The 17,951-nt window shown below is 48.5% G+C and overlaps 2 protein-coding genes across 2 annotated transcripts; one reads left to right on the forward strand and one right to left on the reverse strand.

Annotated features, from left to right (window-relative positions):
- The first annotated feature begins 315 nt into the window (after nucleotides 1-315).
- On the forward strand, nucleotides 316-6,754 carry LOC103183496 (thymic stromal cotransporter homolog). The gene is made up of 4 exons (XM_007901012.2): nucleotides 316-1,737; nucleotides 4,324-4,407; nucleotides 5,235-5,391; nucleotides 6,136-6,754. Exons 1-4 carry the CDS (start codon nucleotides 774-776, stop codon nucleotides 6,242-6,244), a joined length of 1,314 nt encoding a protein of 437 aa, XP_007899203.1. The 5' UTR covers nucleotides 316-773; the 3' UTR covers nucleotides 6,245-6,754.
- A 4,492-nt stretch (nucleotides 6,755-11,246) lies between these two features.
- Nucleotides 11,247-16,935, reverse strand: LOC103183494 (ubiquitin domain-containing protein TINCR-like). Its single transcript, XM_007901007.2, has 4 exons — nucleotides 16,736-16,935; nucleotides 14,647-14,887; nucleotides 14,053-14,272; nucleotides 11,247-12,405 (listed from the first exon to the last, which is right to left on the reverse strand). The coding sequence occupies exons 1-3, from the start codon at nucleotides 16,847-16,849 to the stop codon at nucleotides 14,259-14,261; spliced, it is 369 nt and encodes a 122-aa protein (XP_007899198.2). The 5' UTR covers nucleotides 16,850-16,935; the 3' UTR covers nucleotides 11,247-12,405; nucleotides 14,053-14,258.
- Between the last annotated feature and the right edge of the window lie 1,016 nt (nucleotides 16,936-17,951).

Below are 17,951 nucleotides of genomic sequence, written 5' to 3' on the forward strand. Positions count from 1 at the left end.
GCTTGATGTGGGGCTCGATCTGGGGGATTGTGGGCCAGGACCCCGGGAGAGACTTCCGTCCTCTCTTGGGACAGCGCCTCGGGACCTTTAACGGCCGCCTGAACAGGCAGACGGGACCTCGGTGTGTAAGGGTGCATGCACGGTGTGGTGTGTCCTGTCCTAAGAAACAGTCGTGATCTTAAAGAGTTGTTGAGCGGAGAAAGTTAATCATTAGCAGTGATATAGTTTGAAAATATAACGCGTTCCTTTACACCAGTGCCATGGAAGTTGAAATACCTCCAGATAACCCTCGAGCCATGCCGTTTGTCTGATGCAAGTTTCTTCAACCTAACCTCAAAGTTTCATACCAGAGTAGTTCCTCATTCATGAAACTTAATACGGCTGCCTCAGGGGCAGCGTTGAGGAGTTTCCTGTGTTTACTCGGGGGACTTAAAGAGAGTGGGCTGCGGAGGTGGGAAGCTTTAAAAAGGTTGGGCTTCAGTGTGTGATCAGCAGGTGTCTAGCACAAAATCCCGAGTGTGTGTGTGTGTGTGTGTGTGTGTGTGCGCGCGCGAGTGAGACAGTATATATAGCTGAGATTCAGCACAGAATCGCGAGTGTGTGTGTGAATATACAGTAATATCTGGGCTCCAGTTCAGAACTCTGTGTGTGTGGCTTTGGTTGAGTTTCAGCTCAGAGTCTGCTTTCCGTCAGTGTACAGTAGAGCTCCAGCTGCTCTGCCCTGTATAATCGAGGGGATCGGACTAAGCCAAACCAGTCCAGCCTGCTGTGACATGGAGACCTTGCTGTCCTGCGTGGAACCTGTGGTGGTGGTCACCAATGTGGCCAACTCTCTGTTTGACACGGCGATGCTGATGGTGGTGTACGGTCGTCTGAACGAGACCTCGCATGGCAACAGTGATGAGACCCAGAAGGAAGCGGCCAGGTTCTACATGATCTACAACATGATCTACTCTCTGGCCCCCTTGTTGTCCACGGTGCCCTTGGGTAAGTTGGCCGACCGGCGAGGTCAGAAGATCCTGGTGGTGGTGCCGTTGGTCGGGTATCTCCTGGGTAGGAGCTTGCTCCTCTTCACCGAAGTCTTTCAGCTCCCGGTCAGCGTGATGTACGGCTCTGCCATCATCAACGGATTGACGGGAGGATTCCCGGCCTACTGGAGCGGAATCAACGCCATCGCTGCTCTCAGGTCGGGGACGGAGAAGCGCAGCCTGAGGCTGAACATGCTGTCGGTCACGTCCGGGATGGCCGGGCTGCTGGGCAGCATCGTGTCCGGGCATTTCTTCCTCCTGAAGGTGCAAAACCAAGACGGGCTCCTGCTGATCATCATCTGCCTGTCCCTCTACACGATCAGCCTGCTGTACTCCGCCACCATCCTCAGATACCCAGCCGTGCCGCCCACCAGCCCGGCTCCCGCAGAGAGGCCAATGACCGGCCGCAGCAAATACAGCACCGAGGTCATCCTCCTCTTCATCTGCTACATCCTGTATGACTTCAGCGTGACCGGTGGCGCCAATGTCGTCTCGCTCTTCGTCCTGAAACCTCCTCTGAGCTGGGACTCTGTGTGGGTGGGCTACGGCAAGGCAGCGTCCTACGTGCTGTTCCTGACCAGCTTCCTGGGGGTGCTGATCTTCTCCCGGTGGATGAGTGACACCTCGCTGGTGCTGATGGGCATCATTTCGAACACCATCGGGTTCACCACGATGGCTTTCGTGACGCGGACCCCATTATACTTTGTTGGTGAGTAGCTTTTACCCGTTTCGCCCCCCCCCCCGCCCCCACCACCCCCAAAATACACAGTCCATTCACTTTACGGTAGATTCTGTGAAGCGCTTTGAGAACGCCTTTCTGCTGTACAGCAGCCATGTTGCTCTGAAATTGGAAGCTGTGTCGTGTGGGTGAACAGTGTTGGTTTGGTGGTGGAGCATAGGAGAGGGGAACAAGACCTCAATGAGGGACAATGTGGTCTGCGCTCTGGGATACCACCCTGTGTGAGAGGCGCTATGTAAGTGCAAGTTATAATAATAATAATAATAATAATAATCCTTGCATTTGATATAGCGCTTTTCACGTCGGGAGGACGTCCCAAAGCGCTTCACAGAACACACTGTAAAGTGAATTGACTGTATATTTGTGGGCGAACGCGGCAGCCAATTGCGCACAGCAGTGTCCCACAAACAGTCGTAGTTGTTGTTGCTGTTGAAATGGGAGCTGGGATATGGCTCTGTAAATTTCTGCAGGCTGGTAAACATCAGCAGTGTCTCAAACAGTCAATGACTGAACTTGCTCTGGCTCTGTTCCTCCAACAACGTTTATCTAATTGCCCAGCATTGTAATTATCAACTCATCCTTTCAGTCAGTCAGTCAATGCAGGCAGTGGAAGGAAGGGCTGTTCCCATGGTTATCTTTTCTAAAGAAAACCCTGTGGATTGATGTCACAATATTCTGTTGTTGCCATCACTGCAGTTTAATAAAAAAAAAACCCAAGACAATTACCAGATCCCAATTTCGACCTGAACCCCAGCTTGGTTCATCCACGCAACATCCTGTCCTCTGGGTCAGAAGATTGTGCCTTCAAGACAAGACCTGCATTAGGACCTGTGCTCGCAGTCCGACCGCAATAACAACAACAACTTGCATTCACACAGTGCCGGTCACACAGGGCAGCGTCCCAGAGCCGCTTGACAGTGGCGGAGCGTATCGCCGAGCCGGGGGGGAAGGGGGAGGTGACCCTAGGCGCGGTCGAAGAGGAAGAATCTTTTACATTCTGGGTCAGAAGTTCGTGCCATTGAAGATGAAAGATTTGATCTGAAAGGAGAAGGGAGTTTATCCCGGTCGGTGTCTCTCCGCCAAACGATTCTCCCGATAAACCCGCTCAGTCACTTCACGGCCTCTCGTGGGATATCGCTGAGCGCAAACTTGGCTGTCGTGTTTGTCTACAAAACTACTCAATACATGCCGCAGTCGTTGTAGGGCTTTGACGAGTTCCTCTGTGATAAAGTGCTTCAAAAAATACAAGATCTTGTTTTCAGCTCCTCCGATGCTGTTGTTGTTGATATTGCAGGGACTGACGTCACTGCTTCCTGCTCGGAAATTCCATGCTCTTCCCCTTGGACTCTAATCGTACACCCCCACGTCCGCTCTTCACCCCTCCCCCCCCCCCCCCACCCTCACTCCTCACAGATTGTACTCCTCAACTGAGCCAGGCTGGATTCACAATAGTGTGTCATGGATGGTTCTTGAATAGTGTCATGGGATGTTTAACACCCACCAGGTATTCAGGACCTAGTTTTCGTCTCATCTGAAGATTGACACTTCTCACAATCCTGTACCGAACTGGAGCTTCACCCTACACTGTGGGCTCACAACAGTGATAGCGACAGAGCCAAACTGACACCCCCCTTATTACACCTCAATGTAATCATTTAATAATAATAGTAACTTTGCCCACAAAATACACAGTCAATTCACTTTACAGTATATCCCGTGAAGAGCTTTGAGACGTCTCAACAATGTGATAAGGCACTGAATCAAATGCAAGGATTATTATTAATATTATTATGGATATGAATGTGACCGCACAGAAGGAGCCAGTGACATTACAATCATGGTCTGTTCCTTATTTGTTAACTGTTTTCTCCTCTTACTCGGCCTCTCTTGTAGTTGACAGCTTGCACGAGGCTTCACTGTCGTTTCACAAGTGCTGACAGTTCCATTAACTCACACAAGTGACAGATCTTCAATGGAGAGCCGGAACAGTGCCCACTTATGCCCTATCTCCCCGCACCCCCACCCCACCATCTTTATCTAAGCCTTCTTCACCTCGAGATTAGCCTTCTCCATTTCTCACCTCGCTGGCCTCACCAGCTCCACCCTTCCCTGAGCTACAACCCATCCAACAGTTTGCAACACATAAAACAAGAGGCAAAATGCTGCCGCTGCTGGGATTCTGAAGTAAAAACAGAAGTCGCTGGGAACACTCAGCAGGTCCAGGCAGCATCTACGGAGAGAGGAAAGCGAGTTAATGTTTCAGGCCGATGACCTTTCGTCAGAACATGCTGAGCGTTCCCAGCGACTTCTATTTTTAGTTTGCAACTCTCGTATTGTCTCCCACACCAGGCTCCGTGCACCCATCACCCCCATCCTCACCAGTCTCCGTTGGCTCCCAGTAGCACAGTGTATGAAATCCCAGATGCTGGAGTTAAATGCCTTTGATCTTGCTCTGGCTTCTCTCTCTCTCTCTCTCTCTCTCTCTCGCTCTGTGTGTGGTTTCCTCCTGCCCGTGTCACCCTGCCCGGCTGATGCTGTGAATCTTTCTTTTCGCAGCTCGCTCTTTGATGATGTTCTCGTGCATTCCGCTGCCCACCATCAGAGCTCAGCTGTCTAAGGAAATGGACAAAGGGAGCTACGGTAAGTGTACTCTAAGGGTACAGCGCAGTGTTTCCGTAGTGGGTCTCAGAAACCTTTCACCTCTCAGGAGAAGCGATGGTGCCCACGCTGACTCACACTTAGGTTTGCCCTGAGGCCTGGGCTAGACAGCTCACAAGAGTTTCGATGGAGTCTCATTTAAGGTGTTTCTTAAAAGGATTCCTTAATAGGGAACTTGCTGCACACAAATGGGGAACTTCACACAAGACCACAAGATTGGTTAGGATGAAGAAGGTCCTTTGGTCCATTGATTTGATCTTTGTAGAACGCAACAACAACCACAAATTACATTTGAATAGTTTCATGTCGGGAGAACGGGATTGCAACGGCCTTGCGCAGCCTGGCTCAGTCGTAGCCCTCTCGCCCCTGAGGTTTGTCATAAGTTTGCGGGTTTGAAGCCCCACGTGAGCTGACAGTACAGTTGCTCAACCTCCCCCCACACACTCATCTGACTCATATATTCTTCGAGTACAGGAATCCCTTCCCCTCCTAATGCACTGGACAGTCAGGGATTTGGACCGAGCTGGGTGTTGGGATCAGGAGCGGTAGAGGGCGGGGAGGGCAGTAGGGAGATCCCATTAGAATCTACCTCCGGAGCAGAGTTTCTGTGGCTTGACGGGAATTGTAATCCCAGACTCTCCGTTAACTAAAAGCATCTCAGGCTCTCAGTCTCAGTGCCAGAGCCATTGTCGCCTTTGGGCGTCCATCCGACATGAAAGGAGCCCTATAAATGTAATTTGTTGTTGTTTGGGTGTGCTGACTCTTTCTGCTTCACGGGCTGTGTCTGACTCTGTCACCTTTGCTCTCAGGATCGATCTTTGCCTGGCTCCAGTCAATTATGGCTCTGACAGATGTGATTGCCACCGTCGTGTTCAACAATATCTACCCCGCCACACTGGAGTGGTACAGTGGTTTCTCCCTGCTCCTGGCTGCAGCTATTTCCCTGATCAGCCTCACGCCTATCGTGTGAGTATACGATATCACTGCTCTATCTCTGCCGTCAGATACACACTGATCCCTCTACACCACACACTACTATAGCACGACTTGCCTCAATGCTCCGTCACTGTGTGCCACCTGCTCCAGCACCTTTTTACACTAAGGTTCTTGAGGGCTCGGGGTTCCCAAAACCTGGATTGAAACGGCCTTGCGCAGCCTGGCTTAGTCGTAGCCCCCTCGTCCCCGAGGTTTGTCATAAGTTTGCGGGTTTGAAGCCCCACGTGAGCTCACAGTACAGTTACTCAACCTCCCCCCACACACTCATGTACACTCTGATATATCCCTCGAGTACAGGAATCCCTTTCCCTCCCAAAAAGCCTAGTACAGGGTGACCAAAAAGTCACGATGCTACTCTTATTATCAAACCCTATGTAATATATATATATATCATCATTTCTTTAAGATTTATTAGACATTATAATGGTATCATAACTTTTTGGACACCCTGTAATTTCCGGAATTAGAATAGTGTGAGAGAGAGAGCGCATTCCATTCCAACGATCTCTCTCTCTGGGATTTCCATGTGTAGGGGGGACGCACGGAATTCTCAGTTGGGTTTGTAGACTCTTCAGCAACGGTGATGGGTTTCCGCATGTGTCAGACACCCGGTTGGCCAAATAACACTGGGCTGCTCACAGACCCTGTGGTGTACGAAAGGGAAATTGCACTGACTCGCAATCAAATCTGTCATTACGTCGGTTTGTTTTTCAGGGTTTATAGCTGCAAGCAAAGCCGGGAAAGTTACAACGAGGTTCCTGGCTTGGATTCAGCCCAGACTCTGGGAACTGTGGAATGTCCCGAGAGGCCAGTCAAGCTCTAAACTGTGCAAACTGACAATTGTTGACAGTACTGAGGGGGGTGGGGGGGGGGGGAGGGAAGGGAAGGGAGGGAGCGAAGCGTCAAGTTTCTGCAACCGTGTTGTTAGTGCCATCAACAGAAAGAACGATAAGGGAACTAGAGGCTAAAGTTCAAGGGAGGAATGTTCCAAGACAAACAATCGGAACCATCACCAATTCTCACACCGTCGTTGTCAGGAAGCGATTGCAGCCGATCTCAGAGGGAGAGACGGTACGACTCTCTGGGGCGGACGAAATGCCACCGGGACGTAAAGGTGGATAGAATCCTGGGCGCTCACAGCACTGAGAACTACAACAACAACAAGCCCACTGAGCCCACTGAACTCCTCGCTCACGCCTGAGAGACGTCACAGAGTGTAACAGCTTGGAACGCTGTACAGAGACAGTGCTGGACACTGGTCATGGAGGCTTAATTAATGGTTGAAAAGGTAGTTTTTTTTTAGGCCGTTTATAAAGATAGATAGAGAAGGTGGGGGGGGGGGGGAGACATAGCCCCTTATCACGTCGTCGAGTCGTCTCAAAGCGCTTCACAGAACATACTGTAAAGTGAATTGACTGTATATTTTGTGGGTGAAATGTGTTCCGTGAAGCGCTTTGAGTCGTCTGGACGACGTGATAAGGCTCTGTATCAAATACAAAGATTATTATTATAATAAGGCTCAGACGCTGATGGTGTTAGGGTGGGAGTGGGGGACAGAGTTAAGAGACACATTGGAGGTCTGAGCTGGGGGGGGGGGGGGGGGAAGCAGGAGACTGGAGCTCGAGCAGATGTCATCACACTGGAGCCGACAACATGCCTCTCAATAGGCTAGGATCTGCCTCCCTCTCGGTCCCACCATAAATCCCCACTGCCTGTAATTTGCGAGACTGACAGGTCAGAGTTTACATCGCAGGTCGCTGTTTAAACTGCGTGCAAGCTGTTTTGAAATAAATATTTACGTGAGCATCTCCGTCACTTGAGTTTCCTGTGGTTTGTTTTCTCTCTTCTCCTCCTCGGTCTTGGAGGCTTTTTCCTTTCCAACCATTCATAGGGTTTAATGCAATTTAATATCTCTGCATAGACAGTGGAGCAAAGCTTTACAGCCAACTACGCTCTGAAGAGCCAGACCCCTGGGGGGAGAGCTTGTGTTTTCTCATCTGCGAAACAGACCCCCTTTAAAGAAGCCGATCTTATCATCATCATCAAAGAAATGGTAACATGATCTGCCAGAGGAAGCCTTTCAGAACAAGCACAGACTCAGGAATAGTTATTTCCTGGTATTAAAGGGAGTGAAGTGGCCTCTGGAGTTGAAGGATAACACGTCAAACCCTTCACGGCAGATTTCACCCCTCTCTGAAATTCTACCCGTAGCATCATTTCGGGTTTAAAATTCAAGAACTGTGCAGAACCACGGCAAATTGGTGGATTTCACCCCAAACCGTACCCTGTTTACCCAGCAGTAAGTAGGAGCCCGGTTGTTAGTCGATTGGCAGATCGCTTTTCTGGGGGTAATAATCCCTTCCAAAAAATGTTTTCATTTAAAAAATGGTCACTCAATCCACGACTGTTTGTGGGACGTTGCCGTGCGCAATTGGCTGTCGCGTTTCGCCCACAAAATATACAGCCAATTCACTTCACGGTGTATCCTGTGAAGCGCTTTGAGACGTCTCGAAGACGGGATGAGGTGCTATATCAAATGCAAGGATTATTATTATTATTGCCTGTGTTTAGCGACTCTGATCCCGAATGAAAAGTGGGAGTTCTTGTTGCTCAACTATTAGGTGGGACAGAGTTTCCCACGATGAAAATTGCTCAATGGAGTGCGATATTGCACAACTGCCAGGAACCTGTGGGAACACACCTCAGTGAGAGTCACGCCCGAAGAGTGAAAAAAAATCAGACGTTTAACTGGAAAACACAAACTCAGAAGCAGGTGAACGTGTCAGAGCAAAAACCTTCCATTGTAATAAATAATGCGGCGGCTTGGCTCAATAATAATAAATAATAATAATCCTCACATTTGGTATAGAGCCTTATCATGTCTTTGAGATGTCTCAAAGTGCTTCGCGGGAATATACTATCAAGTGAATTGACCGTATGTTTGGTGGGCGAAACGCGGCAGCCAATTGCGCACAGCAGCGTCCCACAGGCCGTCGTGGATTGAATGATCACATTATTATTGTTAACAACAATCAATGAACAATTCTGCCTCGCCCCTGAGTCAGACCCCCACATCGAGACTTGGAACATATATAGTCTACGCTGTCGCTCCAGTGCATTAGTGGGGGTGTACTGTGTTGTTCCAGACGTCAGCACAATGTTCCTAAGACCGAGAACGTGAGATATTTCAGGTCCCCGGATTCTTGGTTGTTGCGCTGAGCTTGCAATCTGTCTCTTTAAGGGGGAAATGCAGTGTAACCGGTGATAAATAAAACACCACATGCCACTACTCCCACCCCTCCCCCCACCCCACCCCCCTACCCCCACCCCACAGTCCATATGTTCTCAGCTTGGGCTTGTTTGCCTTAAAAGATATTATACTCAGCCTGAATTTCCAGATGTTTGGAGTGAAACAGGATCCACAGGTTCCCCCGGCCACCCCTACACCACCAACCCCCTTCCCCCACCCCTCCCACACACACACACAGCCAGACCCCCATTTGCTAATAAGCAAATTCAGATGGAGCAACAACAGACACTTTTGAGAGAGACAAAAAGCTATTTGTTTTGGGCAGCGTTCCAGGTCCACAAAGCAATATGGCAGCTGTAATGTCAATAAGTATCCTTGCATTTAATACAGCGCCTGGTCATGACGTCTTAAAGTTAATTGCAAAGTGCAGTGGCTGTGTACTCCGTAGGGCTCGCCCGGCAGGCATTTTGCGCACAGCAATGTCCCACGCACGGCCATGAAGTGAACGCTCATTTTATTCCTCTCTGCAGTACTGCTGACCAGGACACCGGGAGAAGCTCCCTTCTCTTTTCGGATAGCGACATAGGATTTGTGACATCCCACCCGAACAAGCAGACTCGACCTTGGGTTTGATGTCTCGTCCAAAGGACGGCACAGTGTGACGAGGTGGAGCATTACCTTAGACTGGGAGCTCAAGGCCCCCAACGTTGGGGCTTGAACCCATAAACGTCAGAGGCGAGAGCGCTACCGACTGAGCCAGACTGAATCACAATTCCTCTCTAACAGCTACCCCCCGCCAACCCCCGCCTCCACCCCCCCCGCGCACACACCCACATTCATCAACGCAGGAAACGTCTACCCTTCAATTATGTGGTAACTTTGCCCGGAATATTATGCGCTTGAGTGCGGTCGATGTGTTTTTGTTCTGGAAGTTTCTTTTGTTGTCATCAGCTCCTTTATCTCGTGGCTACCAGAGGGAGAGGGGAGGTGGGGGCGGGGAGGGGAGAGGGAGAGGAAATGAGAATTGGGCAGGAAGCTTAAGCTGCTATTTCCAAATATCCTCGCAGCGCAAGGAATGTTCTGGAATGCCACGAGATCTGATTAATGCTGTCCTGGGGCCACAATGAACGAAGCTTGAAACCACCCCCCCCCACCCCCCACCACACACACACACACACACACACACACACGCACGCACCTCCCCCCTCGACCCTGTGATGAGCAAACAGAAAACTGCCAATGCAGAGATGAAGGAGAGTGGGGGGTGGGAGCGGGAGTGGGGGAGGAATCAGGGAGGGACCCTGAAAGCTCCCAGTGGAGCAACTGCGGAGTGAGTCAGTGTGGGAAGGGATTATGTTACCCATTTTTTTTTCTCTCTCCTGCCCTGAACTCTCAGCCCAGTGAGCTTCCCGTCAGTACAGGCTCTGCCAAGGTTTACAGGAAACCACGGCACCAAACCTGGCAGGAGGGCAGTGCCTTCGGCTCCTGAGTAGCAATCCAAACCGCAAACTTTGCCTCGGCGCGCGTGTGTGCGCAAGCGCTCGGAGACTCTGCCCCTTGCGAAGGGCGCTGTATAAATACAATTGTTGTTGCTGTTGATGCCTGTGTCCCCTTCACGTGCGCATGCGTGCGTGTGTACCTGGTTTGAATGCATGTGTTTCTGTGCGCGAGTGCCCTCCGCTTCGACCGTGCCATCGTTCACCCTCCTTCCCCCCCTCACTGCCCTCCACCCTCCCCGATTCCGACCACCAGCTCGAGTCCGAAACACTGACTGCCCAGCGCCTCGGGACGTCCTCCCGCATGTGAAAGGCGCTATCCAAATGTAATTTTTGTTCTTGCTGTTAAGCTAAAGAGCATCACCTTAAAATCAAACCATGTAAGATCTTGTGGAATTTAGGAAACCAGAGAAAGAAAGGAGAGATAGAATTTGTAGGGACACAAATAGGAACGTGTCTGTGTGTGTCTGTCTGTTAGGTAACTCAATCACGGTTCTCTTAGGGTTAAAATATAAATCTCTGGCTCAAGTGGCACTGAATGAGGAAGTACTGTCTGTACAATTGCAAAATCTGTGCCAAAAATATTAATTTAGAGCATGAACCCAGGCCTCTCAGTTCCCTTCTTACATGGTTTCCTTACAGTAAAGGCTTAAAGTTTCGCCCTTTCCCAGAGCCTTAAACCCCACCTTCCGTCCGTCCGAATATTGAACACTGTGCAGGATTTTGGAATGTTCTGGCGTTCAGCCTTAATTTATAAGCCGGTTTTATAGTAGGTTTTGTTCTGGAGAAACTGCTTGCGAAATTAATACTGTATTTCAGAATAATCAAAAGCTCCGCACAATTTTACATTTTCGGGGTTCAAAACGGCTGCATTTCTAAATCCATTCCGTTGAATTACTCTCGAATCCTACCAAAGCCAACACCTGACCCAACCCGTTTTTCTGAAGGGCGGCAGAATGGACTCCCGGGCACCTGGCTCGCAAGTGGCAAACATCTTGGGAGCGCTTAAAAAAAAATAAAGGTGAGGAAAGAGAAAGAACGGGCAGTTGGTGCGGAAAGAAAGTCAAAACTCCCCGGAATGATTCACAGATTGACTTTACTTTGCTGGTGAAATCAAACAGCCATCTCATACAAAATTCACAGTCATTACACTTCACAGTAAAATCCCGTGAAGCGCTTCAAGACTAAGTTTATCCCGGAGTCTTGGCTAACGTTTTCCCCTGATACAAATGATCATTCACTTTGAGGTTGTTTATGGGACATTGCCATGTGCAAATTGGCTTCCATCGTCCGCTACAAATTACACACAGTCACCTCACGTCACATTAAATGCTATGAAACATTTCGAGAATTCCTCCAGATGCGACGGGCGCTGTATCAAAATGCCAGCTGTTTTTTTAAAAGCAACAGGAGCTGTTATTCTGCGAGGATTATTTCACATTAAAGTGCCTTTCACCTAAGAGGAAGCGCATTACAGAACATGATGAGTTAGAAATTAAATGAAAGCTGGTCTGGAGGCAAATCTGAGAGCTGATTTGCACCCACTACATCCTCAAAGCGTAGCCGTCTACGAGAGTAGTCAGTTCATTTGGACCTGGGGCCTGAATTTGGAATGAGGAAGGAAGGCAAACCAGGAAACAGGAGGAAAAATTCATCACTCTCTTTCGCCCACAAAATATACAGTCAATTCATGCCACAGTATATTCTGTGAAGCACTTTGAGACATCTCAATGATGTGATAAGTTTCTACATCAAATGCAAGGATTATTATTATTATTATGGCAGTAGTTTTCCCTCAATGTACGCCTTAATCACCACGTCAGATGGGACCTAAACCAAAGACTGAATTGAATGAACAAAATAAATAAGACATCGGTGTTTAAAATGCCACATTATTTAGGTCAAATGAGGCAGTCGTTCAGCAGGGTCCCATAAACAGCGATGAAGTGAGGAATCAGCTGAACTCTTTTGGGGGGGTAGGAATGTTCGCCAGTACACGTTATGTTGATGATTCAGGTCACACAACAGCAACATTTGTGTAGTGCCTTTCACGTCAGGAAGACGTCCCAAGGTGCTGGACAGTCAGGGATCTGCACCCGAGCTGGTGGACGAACAATGATCCGATGGTTCCCGAAGCGGGTCTCCCGGGTCATGTGCTCTGCGCTGTAGCTCAAGCAGACGCTCGTGTCACAAAAGTTCCCATTTCAGGTTGCGCTGCTTCCTCCCTTCCTCCGAGCCCTGCAGCGAGAGAGAGAGAGAGAGAAAAAAAAAAATCAGATTTCATCGAATCTCTGGGGAGGTGTCATCTCGAGTACGACAGGAAAGGGCTCGACTGTGTTTCCATCATCCACCCCTCCCAACCCAACCCGCCCCTGGTGAGAGAACCTGCCGGAACTCAGGTTAAACGCTGTTGGACGTTATGCTGTGTAAGGGGCGCTATGTAAATGCAAATTGTTGTTGAGCTCAGGAGTGAAGACTTCGTACAGGGGTTGTCTGTCCTGCCAGCCTCTGATGAACTGCAACTCAACAAGTCATTCAGCACAGCACAGGGGAATCAGGGGCATTGAGTGACTTCTCTGCCCACCTCCCCCTGGCCGCAACATCCCAGGTCACTGGAACCCCTGACAAGGAGACCTTTGAAAACTCAATTCTGCAGATCTCAAGATGCAATCTCACTTCGGAGCAGCCTTTCCTCAACACCACCATGTCGAGATTTTCATAGATTGCACAGCACGGAAACAAGCCATTAGACTCAACAGGTCCGTGCAAATGTTTATGCTCCACACAAGTCTGACATACCAAACTTGCATTTAATCGCAGAGAAAATACTTGCTGATTGGAACTGGGTACGGGACAGGGAAGTAAAACTGGGAGTTCCTTACACAACCACAATCACCACCACCACAACAACAACATTACATTTACGTCGGTAGGACGTCCCAAGGCGCTGGACAATCAGTGTTTCGGACCCGAGCTGGGGGTTGGGATGGGGGAGGGTGGAGGGCAGTGGGGGAAGGAGGGTGACTGAAGGCATGGTCAAAGAGGAGGGTCTTGAGGTCTTGAAGGAGGCAAGGGAGGGGCAAGGCGAAGGGACTGTGAGATGGAGTTCCAGAGGGTGGGGGTAAAGTGGCAGAAGGCCTGCCCACCGATGGTGCGGGAGAGGACACGGGCCGCAGAATTCTGGATGATCTGCAGCCTATGGAGGGAGGAGTTGGGGAGGCCGATAAGCAGAGAGTTTGTGCAGTCGAGCCTGGATGTTACGAATGCAATGCAAACGTAATTTTGTTGTTCTTGTTGTCTCGGCGGCCTGCGCTGTGAGACAGTGGCGGAGCCGGGCGATGTTGCGGATGTGGGGGAAGGCAGAGCCGGGCTTGGCATGGCATGGATGGGTGGGAGAAAGAATGGTTGAGGATCAAACAAGAAGCCAAGGTTCCTGACTGGCTTAGTGAGATAGAGTTAACCACATTACCTTCCTGACTAATATGGATGGCCTTCATGATGTGACACTATACAATATATTGTGGAGTCACGTAGCATAGCGGTTAGAGCACTCGCCTCGCAAGCAAGAGGACCTGGGTTCGATTCCCGGGCGGGGCGAAACCCGAGGTAACTCTCGTTGCTCCTCACGCCTCTGTTTTCCTACCAGTAAGTAAGAACCCGGTTGTTAGTCGATCGGCGGATTGCTTTCCGGGGGTAATAATCCCTCCAATCCACAACTGTTTGTGGGACATTGCTGTACGCAACTGGATGCCGTTTCGCTCCCAAAATACACAATCAATCCAGTTTACAACACATATATATTCTGTGGAGCCCTTTGAGACGTCTCAGCGACGTGATAAGGCGCTATATCAAATGCAAGGATTATGATGATTAATCATCTCTTACCAGTGATAGCTGCCGCAACCTTTGTTGGAAGGGGACAGCTTGGTTGGTTGGTGCTCAATAGACGCAGCCTTCATTGCATTGAACAGTCACCTCAGAGCGATTTGCCTTCCACACCCACGGCCACCCTCTGCCACTCTGATAGAGGCTCCATCACCCACGCAGATGGGTCACAGGGCTTGAATGGGATTTTCGTCACACCTCCCGTTTCATGGGGACACATCTAAAGTTAATCCAGAAAGACAAACTCTTTGACCAACACTTTCCAATTACTAAGTACAGAGTTTACATTTGCAGATCCTTCCCCCCCCCCACACCCCGATGGAAACCTTTTACCTCTTTGCTGGGATTTTGTGCGCATTTCGCCCACAAAATACACAATCACTTCACTTCACAGTATATTCTGTGAAGCGCTTGAGATGTCTCGAAGATGCGATAAGGCGCCATATCTAATGCAGGGAATATTATTATTCAGCTCCAATGGAACCAGCCACCATCCATCATCTCTCACCCGAAGGGGCCATTGCTCGCCTTTATGACTCAACCTTGGGGGAGGACAACAGTTGTGAACACCCAACCCAGAGGCAAAACACTCACCTTTCTTCACCAGCATCAGCACTGATCCAGTTCTGATCTTCTTTACTTCCAGCGTCTCGTTTTCTCCCAGTTGTTTCCCTTTGTAAGTGAAGACCATCTTCCAGGAGGTGATTCCTTGTTTCACTAAATGGACTCGAATGTGCTTCATGTTGTCATTGGGCCTCACCTTCAGTTTCACAGTCTGCCCACTTTCAGGCAACTGCACCTGGATCTCGTGCCTCTCAAAGTGGGACAGCAGCTTCTGCACCGATTCCATCGGAGACCAAAAGGTTGTGAGAATCAGACAGACTGAGTGGGGACTGAGAGAGAGACAGAGCGAGAAGCTGAGAAGGAGGGAGCAAGTGACTGAAAACAGGGGAGCGAAAAGCTGAGCCTGCGAGAGAGAGAGAGAGAGGGAGAAGCTCACACCAAGACAGCCAGAAGGTGTGACTGACGCACTGCACTGATTGTCATCAGTGTTTTGTAGCTTTCTATCCCTGACTGGTTTGAGAACAGGTTCCGCAGTATTTTCAGGGAGTGACCTACATCCACCCACTTCTCAGCAACACAGCATTACCTAAATAACAAGGAAGAAATTTCCTTTCAGCTACCCGTCTGCTTTCCCAGCATTTGGGTTGGAATGCAGCACCTCATCATGTCAAAACATTGTCGAGATTTGCAGAGCTTTCTGGAAAGTCCAGCGACCTTGCGATTTTTAGGCAAATGCAGTGCACAGCAATGTCCCTCAGACTCCCATGAAATGAACGACCAGTTTTTTTTCTGAGATTTTTGGCCAGTTCACTGGGAGATAATTCCTTTTCTTATTGAATAGTGCTGTTCCCCTTTAATGTCCACCTGAACAGGTACAGACAAGACGTCAGTTGAACTTCTCAATATAGTGCATCCCCCAGGACCTAGATTGCGAACTAAAGCCCTGACGCGGGATTTAAACGAGCCAGGTTAAACCTTTTCATGTGGAGTAACATTTCACACTGTGCGGAATAGTGAGTGGTGGTGGGGAGGCAAGAGAGTGGGCACAGGAGGAATTATGTAATCATAGGCACTGTCAAGAGTTAAGTTTTTTTAGGTGGCTCTTGAAGACAGAGTTGACGAGACAGAGATTGAGGAAATTACTGACTGGTGATTGAAAGCAGATGGATAGCAGTTCATACTTGAGCTGGGATGTCCTCATGACGTGAAAGGCACAATACAAATGTAATTTGTTGTTGTTGGAGCTTGGGGATGGCAAATACTCGTGAAGTGATGCTTCACAAGAATAATACTTGAGACGTCTGTTACAGGTGCTTTTTCAAAGGCAAGGATTGCATGCAATCATGATATTGAGTCATAAACGCCTTCAAGGGTGTTTTTGACTGGGTTTAAGCCATTAGTACTCTAACAGAACACTGCATTGTTAGAGGTGCTATCCTTTCGATGAGACATTAAGCCAAGGACATGTCTATGAAGGAAAATATTAACTAGTATTACACAGAATAACAATTTATTTGATGAAGTCTAGACTTTGACCAGTTCAGAGAAGTCGAGCAATGCTGTGCTGGGTTTAAGGAAAGGCATGTGCTGGCAATCACAGCCTATCTGTTCACCTGCCAAGTGGATATTAATCCTTATTGTAAACAGCAGCAGGTGGTAAGGAATGTTTGCTCTTCCAGGACTTAGAGATCCCAACCTTGACACAATAATCACCACGGTGACTGCAGCCAATAACTTGTTCAAATTTATGGTCAACAGCAACTGCAAATCCAACAGAGAGAGAAGAATGCTGATAATTGAGGAGCCACCACACAGAGCAAGCAGAGGCCGTGTTAAGATGACGATGTCGGAGAGGTATTTAAAAGCAGAAAACACAAAAGCAATGGAACCTAACAACGCAGTTAAATGGCAACTTTTATCTAAGAGGAAAGCTATGACGCACTTCACACATAAACAACAGGGAGGCGAGGGGGTGGTGAATGTGAGGGCGTTGGCTAAAAGCACAATAAAAGGTTTTTAAAAACATTTGGAGAAGGCACAATATGAAAGGAAGCGAGGATTAGTGGCCAACTTTCAGCCACTGATGACGGCATGGAGGGGAGTAAGAGAATAGATCTACCTCTTCCAACTGCACCTTGTGGGCCATTTTCCCCTTCTCGGGACACCAAATCCTGTCCGACCTGTAGAAACCCATCATCATTGCTCCATTATCTACACTGGCCACTTCACACATGGAAATTCCCAGGTTTTTAAAAGCTCACTTCCCAGAGGGACACATTCCTGCTTTCCTGATTCAAGAGTATTGGGAAACGCAAAATACTGCAGATGCTGGAAATCTGAAGTCGCTGCGAATACTCAGCGGATCAGGCAGCATCTTTGTGGAGAAACGTCGACTCACTTTCGTTTCTCCATAGATGCTGCCTGACCTGCTGAGTGGGCGTAGCGACTTGTTTTTGTTTCAAGAGTATTAGGCACAGGTTAGTAAGATCCAAGTTTGGGGGACTCGACAGTGTGTGTATTTACATACACACACACACGTGTGAGTGGTGTCAGCATCAAACTACTGCAATGTTAAGCATTCTGAGATTTGAAGGACGCAATTATAAATGTAAGTTAACAGAAACTGCCATTTTACTAGAACTGCCTGGAAAACTCTCAATAAGTCTTAGCTTCGGTGCCATTCAACACAAATCATGGAACGGTGGGTGATGGGGGACAGACTGGCTTTGCCCCACTTTCAAGGTTTGGGAAGTCTTCACCAACAACCCTGGAACACACCTCGGATAAAACATGTGGCCATGCACATGTACTCACATCTCTTCCAGCTTTTATGAAGCACTAGGTTGAAAGCCTTATAAATAAAAACAATGGTAGCAAATTAAGATATCACCTCCCTTCTATTCAGCCATCACAGAGAAGGGTCTAGCCTTACATGGTGAGGAATAACTTTCTGCAACTTGGATGTAAAGTTTCGAACTATTTCAAAGTCCCCTCCGATTTATTTTCAGTTAAGGCTTCAAATGCAAGGATTATTATTATTATTATTATTATTATTATCAGCATGTATGGACCACAAGTGAATTATTCAGGAAACACCAGTGAAGCTTTATGCACTGTAAAATGGACACTTAGAATACAGGTGAAGATTGTGCAGTTGATGTGCAAGGTCCTTGTGGGTTGTGGTAAGATCACAAGCTTTGTCAAAATTAAAAATCTTGAGAAAACAGGAATTAAGTGAAAACAGAAAAAAAATCACTAAAAAAAAGAAAACAGCAATGAACTCTCACCATGGGGCAAGTAAATGAAAACATAAGCTCTTAGTAGCTGTGATGACA

The sequence above is a fragment of the Callorhinchus milii genome, unplaced genomic scaffold, assembly GCF_018977255.1.
Source record: "Callorhinchus milii isolate IMCB2004 unplaced genomic scaffold, IMCB_Cmil_1.0 Scaffold21, whole genome shotgun sequence".
Lineage (NCBI taxonomy): Eukaryota > Metazoa > Chordata > Chondrichthyes > Chimaeriformes > Callorhinchidae > Callorhinchus > Callorhinchus milii.

Excerpts from the sequence above, each read along its gene's own strand:
- LOC103183496 (XM_007901012.2), top strand. The coding sequence starts at position 774 with ATGGAGACCTTGCTGTCCTGCGTGGAACCTGTGGTGGTGGTCACCAAT. Across the intron at positions 1,738-4,323 it reads GACCCCATTATACTTTGTTG|CTCGCTCTTTGATGATGTTC; the intron begins GTGAGTAGCTTT and ends TTCTTTTCGCAG. Across the intron at positions 4,408-5,234 it reads AATGGACAAAGGGAGCTACG|GATCGATCTTTGCCTGGCTC; the intron begins GTAAGTGTACTC and ends CTTTGCTCTCAG.
- LOC103183494 (XM_007901007.2), bottom strand. The coding sequence starts at position 16,849 with ATGTGTGAAGTGGCCAGTGTAGATAATGGAGCAATGATGATGGGTTTC. Across the intron at positions 14,888-16,735 it reads ACAAGGTGCAGTTGGAAGAG|AAGCTGCTGTCCCACTTTGA; the intron begins GTAGATCTATTC and ends GAATCGGTGCAG.